At 37.9% G+C, this 17923-nt stretch overlaps 1 protein-coding gene across 1 annotated transcript; it reads right to left on the bottom strand.

The window, feature by feature from the left end:
- Window positions 1-7872: 7872 nt before the first annotated feature.
- LOC104530928 (phospholipid phosphatase-related protein type 5-like) lies at window positions 7873-17673 on the bottom strand (the record flags this gene model as incomplete). Its single annotated transcript, XM_029086916.1, has 4 exons — window positions 7873-7966; window positions 11374-11501; window positions 15691-15810; window positions 17497-17673. Coding segments are annotated over 4 exons (519 nt in total), but the record flags the coding sequence as incomplete, so codon positions are not given.
- Between the last annotated feature and the right edge of the window lie 250 nt (window positions 17674-17923).

Below are 17923 nucleotides of genomic sequence, written 5' to 3'. Positions count from 1 at the left end.
AGACACTGGTACCCTTTCACCCCAGGAGGACGGAGCATGGCTGTGTATCTCAGCTCTAGCTGCAGAACAGCAGTGACAGGGGAAGCTGCAGCTCTCCTGTCCCCTCCTCACAGCTAATGCAGAAGCTGTGTTTGAAGCCTTGCTAATGGTGTATGAGTGCAGGCTGGAGTGGGGGTGAGAGCAGAGGAGAGATGCGCAGGAGAGGAGGTACTGGTTTTGCATCAGGTGGCCTACATTTGAGGTCTAAATCAAAGCCTGTTGAGGGTGGGGTATGACTTTCAGAAGGGGGACCTCTCAAAGCAGTAGGACACAAGGTGGCTGAACAAGAGTGATGATGATTGGGATTTTCCTGCTGTTTCCTGTATATCTTCTTTGTTGGTGATTTTCTTTGAATAGCTCCACACAAGAAGCTTGCTTTGGAAAGGGCCATTTGTCATATCTGGAGTGCTACTCCCAAATACCACATGTATTTGAAAGAATTAACAAACATATGGTCTGATTTGCAAATGGTAAAAAAAATACAAAATCACCCCTTTCTTTCCCCACTATGTATCCTATTTAAATCTGGAACAGTCCCCTGACTCCCACCTGGAGTTACTCAAACCAGAACAGACAAGAGCAGTATCTAGACCTTCCTTCACCAATTTTCTTTTCTGCTGTATTGCAGAAGGCATGATACACACAGCTCTGCACATCTTTGCTTTCCCATTAGTTTGTGACTTGTCTCAAATTCAGGCCGTATTTGTGCCTGTAAACATGACTGTTAGACCACTACCTGCAGGATCTGCAGTATCATGAATTAATCTAGTACAATCTGTTTGCTTTACCAGCTGTATAGAAAATTCTCATCCACTGTCTATAAAGTCATTGCACATTATATTCTTTGAAATTCCACTTGGATTCAGATTCAAGCCTTTATCTTAGATTATCTCACTCATGTTTATTATCAATTTTTTCTTACCCCTCCATTTTTTCTGAAACAATCTGATTTTCTGCTGTTGCTCTACTCCCATTAAAATAATCAGTATCTCACCACCTTTTTCTACTTTCATATTCATATCTGCACCTGAAAAATCCATTTTATGTTGGCAAAGGCCTCAATCCAACTACACTTTGTGGTTATTACACAATGTGAGACAGTAATATGTAATGTATAACAAGAAAGACAAATGCCAGAAGCAGAGTGAAAAAGTGAAGACGGAGCACAGAGCCATACGACAAAAGGAGCAGGTATAATAAAGGCCAGTGCAGGGGAGTTTTAGTACTGTTCTCCTTTGCATTGACATGCATGTTTCTCAGCAATCTTCCATCCAACACGAAACCACAACCATAGTGAAGTGAGTGGTATGTTTGGAAATCAAATCACACACTCTTGATATCAAGCAGGTCATAAAGAGCCATATAGGTGACCAAAACCTTGTGGTATCTCCCACCACAGTGCTCAAGACTTGTAGAAGCTGGCTCTTCTATTAAGCCTGTAGAGGTGACCCTTCCCCTCAACTACAAGAAGCTTTTAGTTTCAGGTTTATAGCCTTATACAGGTAGAAGTGAGTTTACAATCCAAATTTTCAAAAGAAATTACATCCATGAGAGAGATTTTCTTATCCTCTACATGCAGATCACCAGATTCCTGAAGAAAATTCCATTTTATTCATTAAAAATTGCAGAATACAGCCTTTTACCTTAAATATGCAGGGAAGGCAGGTCATCAGGCAGAAAATAAAAAGCAGCAGCATAATGTTCGATGCCACAGGAGTACCAACTTCTCTTAATCTGACAAAAAACTGAAGATCAAACATCTCATGATTATCTGTTCTTCTAAGCAAAATGGCAATTGACTGAAATGTATACATTATAAGCAGGCAACATTCCCATAGGAGGCCCAAGATGACAGAATTCTGCCACATAATCAGTTGACGAGTCCCTACTCAGTTTCTTTTCCTAACAATACTCAGTGTGGAAAAGCTCTCATTCTCCATTGACATTATATAGTTCTTTTAGTCTTTCTATTCACTCTCTTCTGCACTGGTGTTCACTGTCTTTGAGTGTGACTCCATAGAATAAATAAAATACAAAAACAAGGGCATTCTCTGTTTCTCTCTGGAAGACTATATGCTCCAAGACTACATCCTTATAATGTTTTCTCTAAATGTTCAGGAAAAAAAATAGTTTTAATCTCAAAAAAGATCTATTATCCTGTCTTGACAACAATGCAAAGTACTGACAAAAGGCAAGAGTCTTGCTTTATTCCTGGTGTTTCCTACTAGGACTAGCTTCAAGTCCCCCGTCTTTAATGAGAGCCAAATGGGCTGTTCTTTTATTTTCCTAAATAAGCACATCATTCTCATCTCATCAGAGTTATTTTTAGAATATTTGAATAGAATATCTTTACGTTGTCAGTTGCTACTGTATAAATAGAGGTTGCTAAGGAAGGAACAGTAGCTGCTTCCTTAAGCAACAGCAGCAAAAAAGGATGAAAAAGCAGATGAAACAGCACACTGAGAGCAGCAGTTCTCTTCTACTGCAATATTTAAAAAGATGTAGAAATGCCATCCACTAAAGTATAGATATTTTAAGTTAGAAAAATATAGAAAATCTACCTCAAATTGGCACATTTGCTAAAGAGTGTAAGAATCCTTCCTTCTGAAATTCATGTCCTTCTCTTTTTGTAGCTCCTGAGTTTTTCTTTTACATTTGTAGACATATACTCTCTTAGGGTTATTTGCCTACTTCAGAGCAATCCTAGGAATTCACAACTCAAGAATCTCACATTCAGAACTACATTAAAGATCACCAGGAAGGCTACAAGTTCCCTGTAGCTGCCGAGCGTACTTATTTAGGTATAACACTGTTATTTAGGGAGACATTTGTCAGAAAAAGGGTTTGGTTTCTTATTTTAATTAGATACAAACGTTGTCAGATGAGAACACTGATACAAAGAATTTGGGTTTGGGAACTCTTTACTGAGGCTTCTACTGAAGCCGCATCTTAGAGAATGGATTCAGTAATTTCACAGTTGGACATAACCATTGTGCCCATTCTTACTCACTTTCAGAGCACAACAGCAGCCCTCTGCATCAAGTCCACTAATGAAGCCACTACCAGCTGCATAATTCAGAGATTATTATTCTGCTGATGTGATCACTTCAGGAAGCTGGCTGCCACACACTGTTCTGGCTGTGATTACTAGAGGAAGATATTACAACAGCAGAGCTCCTCTGGGAAAAAAAAAGTCTTAGGACTTGTCCACACGGGACAATTCAGGACGGTTTATCTGAATTAGCTAGAGAATTGCTCTGGATTAGTTAGAATCATATAAAACATTTGGGTGTATACTTTTACTCAGAATTAAAATTGTCCCAATTCAATTAGATGAACTTATTCCAAATGTTTTACACAGCTAGTGAAAACAGACCAAGAGCAAACGACATGCAAGGGTATCTAAAATGGTCTACCAATAAACACAGCCACTTGCCCCTTATGCCTCATGAATATCACATCTCTCAGCAGAATATAGTATCAAGAGCTGACAACTGTAATGGGAGAAATTGAGCTCAAGGATATGATAGAGAACTGGATGTCACCATCATCTTCAGAAAAAAAGTAGTCAGAACATGGCCACTAGCTGGTTATACTGCTTACAGCTAGAGTGATCATCAAACATGCCTGAATCATGATATACTTTAAGGGAAGTGGGAGCTAAGCATCTTTGAAGCTAGCCTTAATGAGAGCTATCTTATCACAACTTGTCTGAAACAGTGTTCATCAGACACTGGGGACAAGTTTCCCACAGGATATGCTGCACTTCCTAGGATTCTCTACAGAGAGAAAAAAAAGCTCAAGCATTGAGCAGGGAACCAAGTACCTAATCCTCTGTTGAAAGTGGACTAGGGCTTCACGATGAGGTAAGCGTCAACAGTTTAGTATCAAAAGCAAACCTATGAAGAGTCTTACCTTGGCACGGCAACTCAGCGAGCACTGAGGAAACAACCAGGTTTATCACACAGTCATGCTAGGGCTTCCATTTCCCACCTTGACAGGAGTATTTCTGGGGTGTTCACAGTTTCCTCTTCCCAGAATATGAGGTCAAGCCTGGAAACTAAGGAGCTTTTTCAGCCATTCTCACACAGGAGAGTACAACAAAAAGACAACACTGTTTTAGTGGAAAGTCCCCAGTGGCCAACAGCAAAAGTAAAGTTGGCACAATCCTAGGCACACAGCAGAGGTTCGAGTGGGCAGAGAGACTGTGAAGCTTTCCTTTACCTTCCTTTGTAGAAGTGCCTGAAAGCCAAAAGGCCTAGAAAGTGGGGGAGAAGGCCATGAGCTGAAGCCATGATAGGCCCCCATTAATTTGGCTTTCCACTTGTCCAAGTGAGAACTGGGCAGCCACTGTCTCCAGCTGCGGTCATGCTTGCGGTACACTTCGAGGTGAGGGCATGGTATCTTGCCTGATCTGTCCAGTTTCTCAAAGGTACTGGAGGGGAGATGAAAAGTGCTGGTGTACAGCAGGGAAGTCTGGTGCGTTGGGGTCGAGTCAGCTGTCAGAGCCTGGTGAAAATGCTCTTGGTGTGCTTGGAGGGAGGTGTTGCAGGGCTGAGAGGTCTGGAGGTCTGCTTTCCCTTCCACCTGCAAATGCTCCTGAGTGTCCCCAAGACCAAGGTTACGCAGATGGCCAGGGATGTATTTGATCATATCAAGCTCAGGTTGTCTGTTCCTAAAATGTAGTACACTCTGCATTCTGCATGGCAAGCCTCAGAAATATTAAAATTAGACTTCAGAAGAGTGTAAAAAGCTCCCTGCTATCATAACGTGCAAATGGACTGTCACACTCACTGTGATCTTGGACAGCAACAAAACTAGACAGCAACAGCAAATAGCAAAGAAAATTGCAGCTGAAAAATACCACCATTATCCTCTTTGAATACATATTGTTAAAATGAACAATTTTTAAAGCTGAAGAGATATAAGCCTAGATGCTATTGCCATACGTCTTATGCAGTTCATGATTACGAACTAACAGCAGAATACATATAAGGGAATCTAAAATCGTATGGATATGAGCCCAGCTGGTGTCCCCATATGCCTTATGAATTCCACTTTTAGGAACACAGCAGTATATAGCATTAGAGATGCTTCTTAAACATTTCATTTATAAATAGAGTGGAGCTGTTTCACTGAAGTACACACAGAAAAGGTCCACAAGGATGATAAAACCAGCTGCATTCAAAATCGCTGAAATGGTTCGACCGCAGTGTTTTTACTACGAATCACTCTGCACCAGAATATTCCCTGAATGAGGAACGATGCTTGTTTGTCATCGGCCCCTCACTGGAATTTTTTTTTAAAGCAACCACCAAAAAGCCATATTAGTCAGAAAAATGCCAACTTACTTTTGTTTTGGCAAACTGTTCCCACTGAAAGCTTTTCAGGTCCAGAATGGAAGAGCGAAGGCCCAGGTTCCAAAGCACTGGAGAGGTACATGTGTGCAAGAACTAAATTCCTGCCTCTTCTGAAAATCAATCAGTCAAAGAAGGGTCTGGAGCTCGGCTGGTCCACGTCCCAAGGAGACTCCTTCACCAACAGGCTATGGACTCTTCGGCAATATAGCTCTTCCTCTCCTGCTTTTCAATTTCACCAGAACCACCCCTAATAGAAGGCAGTTAACTATGGGGATTCTTGGTTAATTGTGAAAATGTAGCATCAAAAGCAGTTGACTTAAAATCATAATTTCATTATATGTACACTATTAATCAAAATATGTCTAGAGCAGATATCTAAAATAAAATACACTACATACGAATGAAAAATTATTTTATTTAAAAATACATCATACAGCAGAGTGTCTCTCTTTGTTTTCTCACTGCTGGTTCACAGAGATAATATGATAAATTTAACCCAAATATTTGACTGGGAAATATCCTGAGAGAGAAAGAGACCAGTTACAAGCTGATGATATACAGTACACTGAAAAAGAGCCATCTCTTTTAACATAAAAGAATCTCTTGGTAATCTTATAAATCAGATATAAAAAATGCAGGTTTGCTACCATGCAAAAATGAGTGAAGATTTCATTTAAATCTGCACGCACAGAAATCATTAGTATCTTGGACCCTAAATAGCTAGACTAAGAGAAGGGTAAGTGTGCCTAACATGGTGATACAAACTTTGGAACTACTACTTTTGTAAACACAACTGATAGTCTAATAAAGGTGGATTTTCAATCACCTAAGATTGTTGCAGTTAAGGGCTCTATTCTAGAGGACTTTTCTCCCCACTGATGTATTTCTTTTTTCTTCACTTCTCAGCTTATCACAATGACTTCATGAGACATGCTCTATTGCACTCAAAGATGACTTTGCCTGGCCCTGTTTGCCAAGCATTATTTCAGTAGTTGTATTTTAATGAAAGCAGAGGTTAAAATAAAAAAGTAAAAAGCAGGCATTACCTGGATATTTCAGGAATGCATTCAAATCCATCATAGAAAATATATACCTGATTCTACAAACGTAAGTCTCAGACATCTTCTAACTATTATTAATGCACAGGAAATACACTGAACGATGGAAAATTTAAGGCCTAGAATGTTCAAAAGGCCTCACCGAACACTACTATTCTCAATGTGTCTATAGTGCTAGCGTTGTATCAGTTATTGCCAGAGGAAAAAATTCTGGCAGATGTTAAAATCATCTTCAGCATTTATAATATTCAGATCCATTTAGCACTCAATTTTTATAGGACAACTTCACTATGACTAGCCAGTGAGGCTGTCTTTTGAAGGGGAGGCTCAATTTGATTACTCACAGTGATAACAGAGATAACATTGCCCGATGTTGAAGAAAATCAATTTGTCAACACTGCACAGACTGACAGAGGATTTTTGTACAAGAATATGGCCCTAAAACACAAACAGAGATAGCAAGATCTGCAGAGATAATGTCTGCATGTCCTGGTCACTTAGGCTGAAGAAAATGAATGAAGTAATTTTGTTTTTTCCATGAGTGTTCCAACACGAAAATGCACTTTTCTCACAAAGCCAGTGACTCTCTTATCTTAACACCCATTCTCCCAGCATAATATCAGGGTGTACAACAAATATGAGAAAAGATAGGTTTCCTTGAATAATTTGTTTAAACAATTTACGAATAGCATGGCTTCCCATCAGATATGCTGAGCTAAGAATGGAGCCCTTAACCTTTCATGGGATATCATTAGTAATAAAGAATATATCAATGATCAAACTTTCTATATTATTGTCATTTCTTTTAACCTAGATACATATATATCATCCAAGACATTCAAGAACTACAAAACAACAATTCAAATACAATTATGTCAGGAAAATATCCAAATAAATAAACTTTTAATTATGATACAATACTTATTACAGTAAAAATTGGCATTTTTTTCCTCTTCAAAAGCAGAAGCACCAGTCTTACATATAACATACTGTTTGAATATCTTACATGGAATACAGCGTAATACAATGTGCAAACAGCATTTTCATATAGAACATAATATTTGTCTAGTTCTTATACACTGAAATTGCCTCAAATGGAAACAAATTCATGCTGAATTAAAAAATGCAGATTTTAAAAATCAAAGTCAAATCAAAATATGAAGTACTGTTGGAATAGGTACATGAACCATTAAAAACAATGAGAAGCCAAAATAGAGGGTATTATCAGATAAATGTAATTAGTGCTCAGTTTGTCCCATTCCATCAAAAAGTAAACAGTTAATATTTTTGCTAGAAAGTAAAGTGATGTTCTAATATTTAAGAATTCTTCAAATGTTGGTATCATTTTAATGATGTAAAAATCAAGTCAGAAATAGGACTTTTAAAATTTTCTTATTTTTGATACACTGCAATTATCATGTGTGGGCTGTGAAAAGAGATGAAGTCCAATGGAGTGAATATACATCAGCGTCAACATCATGTGACTTCTGCAAAGGCCGTGATGTGGTTCTACGAGTTAAAGGAAAAACAAACAGATAAAGACCCAGAAACCACACAGATAGTCGCCATTGTGAAAATTTCTGCCTCTTGCTCTCTAGAACAGCCTTATGCTTGGAGACTATTGCAGGATGATGTAAATAAAACTGGTTTTCGCTGCAGTGCTCTCACTCAGTCCCATAGCAATTCTCTGTTAATCGCTGAAAGACTGGATATGTAAGTATGCTGAACAAAGTAATTAGGTGTGATGGTTCTACAATATTTTAGTTTTAGATGTGGTTTTTAAAGTTAAGTAGCAATGTGAATAATTGAGTTAGCTGTACTTTTATTGCTGCCTTATTCATAATTTAAAGCAAAATTCCTAGAAATTAAAATGACAGTTTCTGAGAGATTATAATATCCTGTTTCAGTGTTAATACAATTTTAATGTTGCATTTTTTTAAAGATTAAGTGCTCCCCATGAGCTTGATGGCACAGAATCAAGTAGCAAAATGCTACCACAAAATTGCATTCAGCAGTTGAGAACTCATGTTCAAAATTTCTTTTTCAGAATCACTACAATGTCCTCTTCATTTGCAATGCTACCCTCCTCTTCAACAGGACAATTCTTATGAACGTGAAGATGAGTATCAGAATGTGCACATAGTATGTATGAATATACACAGTAAAACTGCAGCACCTGAAAGAGCTGTTACTTTTTCATACTCTGACCTGATCAAGTGCCTCTGCAAACACTTGGTAGGTGAAGACTCAACTGCTCAGTGATGTGCAGGATCCAAAGGAACTGTACGCTCCCTTTAGGCACACAGTACCCTTGACTGCCACCAGTCTTTATAAAACATGCAATGTGTAAAATTTAATACAGGGAATCTTTATGTTAAGCCACATGTTTGCTCCCTAGCACAAAAATGCACAGAGGGAAATAACACCAGGCAAAGCACTGCAGATTTCTCTTATCTCCCCTCCTGGAGCAGACCAAAGTCAAAAGAGAGAAGGTACAGGCTGAAGAGGAGGGGGAATGCAGCTAAGTTGTGGGGAACGGGATAGATCTCTTTTTGCTTAAAGGAAGTTGTAAGTCCTTCAGAAAATCCCTTATCACATTTCATAGAATAGTGCTGGAGAGAAAGTGTCTACCACACAAGTTTGTATTTCTTAGTTCTTTAAACTGTCTGGATATTTGTCTATCAGTCTGTGCGGGGAGAGGCAGGCAGGCATCTTTGATTTCCACATTACAGAAAGGAATTTAGAAGTATGTTGAGTAGGAGCACATGAGAGCTAGCTCTTTTTCCTCCCTCTCCAAACAAGGCTGGCAGCTTTGTTCCTTTTCTCACTATGCCATGACTGCGCTGTGTCCACAAGGAGGAACTCTTTTCTACCTCCCCTATTAACATGTATTTGAGCTATAGCAATGTTCTTGCTGTATTTTATGACTGCTTTCATAAGAGAACACCACCAAATAGTAAGCATCTATGGACATTCTTCTCCAAAACAGAATTAATATATTTTAAATAAATAACAATGACTAAACCATAGCCAGCAGATATTTTAAAAAGCATTAGGAAAAAAAGAATCAGTATGGAACTTTCTGCAAAACCATTTTCAGTAAACAATATTAGCAAATGCCATTGTTTCCAGATTTTAATTCTGCAGAAGAAAAGCAAAATTAGATTTCCTAATTAGAAAACAAAAACATATTTCAAAGCATTTTAGTTGGCTGACCATCTTCTGCTTTCAGTATAAGAAAGACAATACGTTGGGCAACCTCAATGACTCTGGAGTTGCTATGAGGCTATTATGACATTTTCTTCACAGTATTTATTTTTTCTAACTTAGACCTAAAAATTATCCTGTCAACTTAAACTAGTGTTAAATTAGTGTACTAACTAACTAAACACTTAACTAGTGTAAGATTATTCTCTTTGTTGATAAGATGGTTTAAAAATGAGGAATAATAAGAAAAAAAAAATCCTTGTTATTTATTCTAAGCAATTTATCAAGTCCCGCTACATCCTAGCCCTTTCTCTAAGCAACACACATTTATCTCTGATCCAGAGAACCAAATGCTCTTTCATGTGGCACTAATTCGAGACTAGAGAACTATTACTTAGGAAAGAAGAACATGGTTCACACTCCTGCCAGCTATGCTTCCAAAAGGAGCAGTTCACCATCCTTGGAAGGACATGCATAGCATGGGATATAACAACACAGAAAAAAATCCCCTCAGAGAGAACTGCTTAGCTACTGATCAAGGAGCTACTGATTTGGACCCTAGTGAATTTCCAATGGACTCAGCAGGCTGATGCATAACTACGTCAAAATTAATCACTTGCTGATGGCAAGAATGACTGAAACAGATTCATGCAACTGTCTGGGTATCCATGCTTTTTCATGTGTTATCATCTCAAGCAAAACAAATAAGCCAGGCTGAAAGTCTTCACAGAAGAAAAAAAAAAACCCAAAACAAATAGCATCCTTCTTGAATAACTCCATTTCAACTCTCCTACTTCTGTTGGTTTTTGGTGGGTTTTTTTAGTTCTTTTACATCTGCTAAAATTTACTGTGACAAAAGTTCAGCGTGAGATTCTAACCACCATCAGCAAACAGATTCAAACAGATGCAGCAGACAAGCAAAAAACCATGCACAAGACCTCTACAATACTCAAAAGAATTAGAACATGCTAAAGGATTGCTCAATGGCAGCAGTTTCGGAGGTAGGCATGCCAGCTTTCATATCATTCATTCTAAATTGACAGTATTAGCTCAGTGTCAGCACCACATGAACAAAGCATGCTGCATAACCATGCTCTCACACCACGAAAAGAAAAATGAAAGGCTAAGCCTTGAGTGCAGGTTTCTGGGGGGAAATGATCCATATCTGCATAAGTTCTGATAAGATTTTAATTAATTTCTGTTTATAAATGATTCTATAATGTTAAAGCATTGAAAAAAATCCATTACAACATTTTTGTGATTTCCAGTTTTCATTATATATTAAATTTTTTTTACCTGAATTTTTTTTTGTTCTGCTCTCATGAATACAGCTAGAAGTATTCAGAAATAGTCATCATCCTAAAAACAATTTTTCCATTTCTGAAAACAGGAATCTGAAAACTTGTTTGTAGTTCTTCACTCCGTGGAGTTTGTTAAAAGAAATAGAAAATACTACTGTAGACGTTCAGGCCAATTATAATTCATCATACAATAATAATAACGTTATCATACAATTCTCCTGGTCAGAAAAGCATATTTTATGTTTTTACTGGACAAATAACATTTTTAGAGAGAAGAATGAGTTCAAGTCAAATTCCCCATTTAAAACATTGCAGACCTGCACAGAACGCTGCTGCCACACTGCATCTGCCTTTGCTTCAATTCTACACACAGACTCATGTGCACTCTTGCACACACAGGTTTATTGCCTTATATGAAGATTTTCAAAACGGTCCATTCCTGATATCCAGGAGAAGAACCTAATGATGCGTGCTTTGAGGGAGTTCCGTTGCAAAGGATCTTCTTGATTGTTACTAATACCTGGATTCTGTAACACCTACAACACGTATATTTGAGAAGGTCACACTGAACATATCGTTCCATTTCCCGTGTTTAAGTAGGATTTTATTTGAACGTTAGATATGGTATCACAGTTTGCAGTCAAACAGAAATAACTCTTGTACCATCCTCTCAAAGTAGATTTAAGCAGAAGAGTCAGAGATGAACGCAAATTCAAATGCCTGACGTTTAAACAAAATGGCTTATGGTCTTTTATGAGCAATCTCTCCTAGGTATGTGTTTCTGTGTGTGAAACAAGGTTGCAATATATCTCCTTTAACATAGTGTATTTTCAAGAGAGAACCATTATGACAACAGAAATCTGAAAAATCTGTCTACAAGCTAACGTAAGCACATGGATTCTAGTCAAGTTGTTCTGGAGATACTGAAATACCATCTGCATGGATACCTACGTACACTTCTGGACATCAAGCAAAACTGTATTTGGATACTTCTCAGCTAAAATATTTTGGAGCAACAGAAATAGACACAAACCCCCTCCCCTGTTTGCCAATAGGGTATGATGTGCTAAAACATCTGTTTTTTGCTTTTAGACTGTGAGCTCAGTGACAGGTGATCAGTCTCCCTGGAGAGCCCCAAGGGACCAGACCGGACTCCCTCGGCCACGCTGTGTGTACACAAGTGCACGTATCAATGGCAGACTTCTTAGTATCAAAATGCTTAAGATCAAAGTAAAAGCAGTAACACTGAGATTTAAAATACCTTTTTCTGACACTGTGAAAAAGGTCTCATGTCTCATGAATAATCAAGATGAAATTTTAAACTCTTCTATGTACTGCCTAGAATATCCCTATTTCCCAGTAACTCTTGCACAAGAACAGGAGTCTCCAACCTTGACTGTGGTAGGAAGAGAGCCTCCTCTCTGTAGGAGGGTGCCAGCTAACTGAAACATGAATTGTCTTGTAAGAGATGAAGAAGGTCAGAGACAGGACAGAAAAAGGAGCAGATGGGTGAGTGATGAGGTTTCTTGGCTTTTATTCTTCTCATTAATTCTGAGGATGAGTGTTGTTAAGGTGAAAGCAGTAAGTCTGCATTGCTGAGCCAGCTCTGGCAAGGATTCTTCAAGGAGACACTCTGCAACTATGGCTTATTTGAATGCATGAGAAGTGGGTACCCATGCAGAAGAGCTTAATCATCTGCATGCACCACAATTAAACAGGAGTGTCATGTAAACAGTGATCTACCCTTGTCATTAACCACCAACAGCTCAATTCAGAATATTACAAGTACACATATTCCTACTTAAGTGCACTTCAAATGTAGCTCTTGACCTTCACCAGAACTCAGACAGTGGCAGCACGGACAGCATGCAAAGCATGCCAAAAGCATTCATTCTCCTACAGGAAAAAGCACTGGAATAGCAAGTAAAACAAAAGCAAGGTGCTTCCAGGTCTGTGTGACGCACCATAAGCTTATTCATTTATGGGTGAATTTATAATAAAATTGCAACGAGTGAGGTCCCATCTGGTAGGCATTTCTAATGAAGTTGTTTTTTAAAACAGCATCTTTGAATTGCTTACTCCTAGATACACATATAGTCATTATGCCAATAACAGAGTTGCATTGCCTCAGGGTAACACTGTCTTAGCCCATGATAAATTCAGTCAGTCAGGATTTATGCTACTCTTAGTAGCTAATTTCTGACAGTAAACTGACTTTAATATTGGCACAGGAGCTTGCAGACTGAGAATAAGGAAAAAGAGATTTAAAATAAGCCAGATGTAAATGTATGTGTATTCAGAATATGGAACTGGAACAGCTCTAACTGAAATGTAGTGTAAAGTGACTTGTACATGGCTACAGTAGGCAAAAGGCAAGAAGCACATAAATTATTTAGCACCTCTCTCTCCAGAGGACAACAAAAGATGTAAAATAAGAAGGGAGTTAAAAAGCAAAGACTAAGTTATTAATTCTTGCAGTGATGGTAGTTAATTGAGATGGCTCAATTTAGAGCTTAGTTCCAGATAAGTATTATTCTTAGTGCCTTTTATTTAACAGGCTCTGACTTCTATTTAAAACTTTAGACTAAACATTAAAAAAAAAGAAAAAAATGCACAAAAACTCAACATCTAAAGTACTGACATGTAAGTAACTTTTTCATCAATTATTTGCTCATTTAAATTTAACCTTTCTGAGTGTGAAAACAGAAGAAAGCATTTGCAACAAATAGCAAAGTCTCCAAGTTATCATCCTCCCATCTCATCCTCTTTGTCTGGAAAGGAGAAAGGCTTTGCAACAGAGACAAAGACGAACCCATACACTGAGATCTCACCAAGTCTAACACCCTGCTGGCAGTCCCCAATTGAATTATCTAGATGGAAGTTCCATGACAGCAAACAGCTACCTTCTACTACCATGGAAATACAGGTTCAGGAAGAAAGTTCTTTCGTATAATAGAGTCTTGGGGCAGTTCACTAATGGCAGACTTCATCCTCAAGCAGAGCAAACATTATTCCTGCCACCACCCTTCCACACTCTCCCATAGCTTTCCCCACAACATCTCAATCTTGCCTAGGCAAATTCTCAGAAAAAGAACGTTATTCATCATGAATGAGAGGGTGTCAAATCAGGTAGAAACACTAAGTTAACATGAGGTCTTTATCCCCAGAAAAAAAATTAAAAATTTCAACAGCGAGAGAATGTACATTTATTACCTAAGACAGCTTTTGAGCTGCTGAAATGGCTTCTACTGCAGGAGAGCCTAGCACATAAATAAGATTTGCTCTTATTAATGTGGTATGTCCTAGACCAACTGACATCTTGTTTTGTTTTGACATTTTACAGAAAGTTTACTGAATGGATTATTTTGAAGATACACATTCATCATCTAAATGCTTGTTCAAGCAAATGAGACTCTGACCTCTTTATGACAAGATATCAGCAGAAGTAGCTTAGACACATTTGGTTCAAAAAGGCATGTTAAATCATTCTGAAAAGAAATCTTCCTTCTCTTAATGGAAAGGGATAACAAACCTAGGGCTAGCAGCAATTCTTACTAAAGACAACTTCCACCACTTCCAAGTGACTAAGACAGACTGGGAAGTGGTTAAAAACATTACTTCTTATGTTTAATATGAAAAAATATCATCAGTAATTTGGATTTCAAAGAATGACATAGAAACATTTTGGTGCCCTGCCCAGTGTAGAATTGTTTACTGCCTTCAAACATGGGTATAACACATTAACAAATAATGACAGATAAAGTAATTAGAAAAGGTAGAATCGCTTTCAAACTTTGCATTAGTAGTTCAGACTTTCCCCTGGTAAAAACGCCTACAATGTTTTCTTTATTTGGTTATTCTATCTATTTCAGTGCTTTTTTGCTTATAAAATTGTTCAGACATAATCTTACCTAACACTTACATAGTACAACATCATCTTCAAAAAAAGTTTGTTGGGTTTTTTTTTGGTTTTTTTTTTTACAGGAAATTAGAATAAATTTTAAACACATGATACTTACTCATGCAAAAAGTCTTGGCACACCCAAGAGACTGTCACTAGCATGTCCTAGTCCAAAATACCATTTGCTTTGGCAAGACATGATGGCTTTTGTGCAATTACTGTATGGCCCTTGTTACTCTCTATTATTACCACGTTCATTAAGTTGTTTGCCCTGCTAGCACAGACATCAGATTCCCAGCATTTCCAAGTGGATGCCCTGTCCTGGGGCTAGCAGGTGCCTGATGATAAAAGCCCCACAGCTGATCCAGAAGGGACTGCATCCCATGCTCAACACTAGCCTGAGGACTTGCCCCAAAGAAATAGGATAAATACCACTCGTATCTGAATTGCATGACCTTTTGGGATCAGGGGTTACATTTTATCTTTCTAAGCACTTCACGTTCTGTGGACCCTCAGTCAAAGTGTTAATCAAACTTGCGTGAGCAACACAAGGAAAGAGGGCCTCAAATCTACTCAGCTTGAATCCATGGACTTAGCAGTGGCTACAGCAGTAAACTGGATGATATGTAGTGATTGTTCTTGGAGGTGACATGAAGAGTCTCCCAAGGAGTCTCTCTGAATTAATTCTTCCCTTCTTTCTCCTTCACTGCCATGTCTCCTTACTTTAAATCTGATTACCTTGACAGTCTTGTCAAGATAGTTTGGAATCATCCTTCCCAGAAAGCTACATTTTACTTAATTGTTTTAAAAAAGTCAGACGTTACCTTTTCTAAAGGGCTTTCTACTCGGGGTATGCTGATCATGGGCATCTGGGACAGATTATCCATATGAGAATGTTCATGTTCTGGCTGACGTCCTCTGAAGTTATTTACCACACAAACAACCTATAAGGGAATAGAAGATAAACAGACTAGCTAAGGAACAACTCATTTTTTTTGAGCTTTGATCCTGACAACCATAATTAGGAAGAACTGACACAAGCTTTAGTCATAGATTACAGTAGAAACACAGAAATGTAAAGTTCATGTTTTACAGAAAATCCTTAATTAATATTTCAAGAAAAAAGATCTTCAACCAATTTATTGTTACACACATCATCTGAGAACCAAAAAATCTCTCTTGTCTAAAAGCAAATCCATTACCAAAGCTGAATAGTAGAACAAGTATTAGCAACTTCATGAATAGATGTCCAGAGCACATGCAGCAGAACACAGCAATAACCTTAAACTCCTATGAAGGGCCAGTACCATCTAAGTTTTGAACAGCAAAGATTTTCTCAAATGCGGAGTGAGAAAGGGAGAATAAGAAGGCAAGGATCGTCCCCAAGTTTGAACTAGACTCTAAACCTGCTCAGGGCAGCATTGACTCTCACATGGGTTTTTAGGAATGTGATATACAACAGTTTGTTAGTGATTCTACCAATTAAGACACTCAGCAGAGCAGCAATGTTTGCCCACTGTATTTTCTTCAAAACACAACTAAATTAATGTGATATACAACAGTTTGTTAGTGATTCTTAGTGATGTTATGGTACTCAAAGGAGTTTATGCAGTATACACGACAAGATACAATAAAAAATGCTGTGACAGATTTCTTTTCCATTCTGTTCTTTTATGACTTTAGGGACACAAACATAATGGAAAAATGTCTTAAAAGTGAACAACCAAATATAACTCCTGGACACCTCGTGTGGAAGAGAATGTTTAGAAGTGTGAGCAGGTATTTTAAAGAAGACGTAAAGCTGCCCTCGCACTTCAGAGGAGCGAAAACACCTACCTCAGCCATCCCTCTGATAGTTCTCAGCTAAGCCAAGTCTTCAGATCCAAGATCTTGAGATCAAGACCTTGAGATCCAAGAATCAAGCTCAAAAGTGATTTCATGGGGAAGAAATTCAAAGGTGTATTTAGCACTACTACAAGCTGCCAGGCAAACCTGCAGGCAGCAAACAGCAGTGACTGTTCTGTGCCAGAGTCTCGCACTGAAGTTAACAGTGAAGGTGATGACAGAGATTAGCAGCAGCTGATACAGACACTAGTCATTGCGAACTGTGACTAACAATCTGGTTTTGGAACACAGTTCCAGAAAAGAAAAAGGCTAAACAACAATTTTTTTGATACAGAGTAACATAAAATTTCAGTGTAAACCTGAATTAGCATGAAAGAAATTCAATAGGGTTACTTTAAAGCCAGAAAGTAAATACTACTTATTCTCCGATGAGTGTAGGTATCACTATACTGAATGTAATATATGAAATCATGACCAGATATTATTCTGAAGGACATACACTTGTTTAAAGTTGTGCTTGATACAAAAATTACTGGTTGAAATGCTACAATTTGGTTTACAAGGAAGTCAAAAGAGATCATTTGATCAGTCCTTGCTTGGCTTCACATTTCTGAGTGTTTGTAAATATAACTAAGGAAACTGATAATTAATTAAAAACAAAAATTAGAAACACCTCTTTTGTCATTTAGTTGTCTGAAAAGTCAAGGCTACCAATATTTTTTTGAAAGAGATACAAAGTTATACACCAATTTTTTCAAAAAGAAGTGACAAAGATATACACTTACCAAAAATACTGCTATAGATATTCCAATTATAAATCCCGCTATTACATCTGACCAGTGATTTCGATACTCTGCTACTCTGTTGATTCCAGTAAGGAAAGCCAAGCACATTAAGCTCAAACACAGAACAGGTTTTGCAAGCCTTGTTCCTCTGGCTTTTACAGTATTGGTGATATACATCTGAAAATTAGAAAGGAAGAAAGTGTAAGACTGATGGATATCTCCCACTAACTGGTGAGCAAAATCTCTACATTTTATTTGAATAGAATAAGTGTATTTGGGTTTGGGGGGCTTTTTTGGGTAAAGAAACAAGAAACTAGAGTGCTTGATAAAGTCATCACACCCTTTTCCTAGGGATACAGAAAAAGAGTTAGACCATACAACAAAATTACATTTTATATGAACCTGAAAAGTCCCTAAAAGAACAAGC

This window comes from Antrostomus carolinensis, unplaced genomic scaffold (assembly GCF_000700745.2).
Source record: "Antrostomus carolinensis isolate BGI_N321 unplaced genomic scaffold, ASM70074v2 scaffold579, whole genome shotgun sequence".
NCBI classification, from domain to species: Eukaryota; Metazoa; Chordata; class Aves; order Caprimulgiformes; family Caprimulgidae; genus Antrostomus; species Antrostomus carolinensis.
The sequence above is the reverse complement of the archived record's forward strand: the minus strand, read 5'-3'. Positions and strand labels throughout refer to the sequence as shown.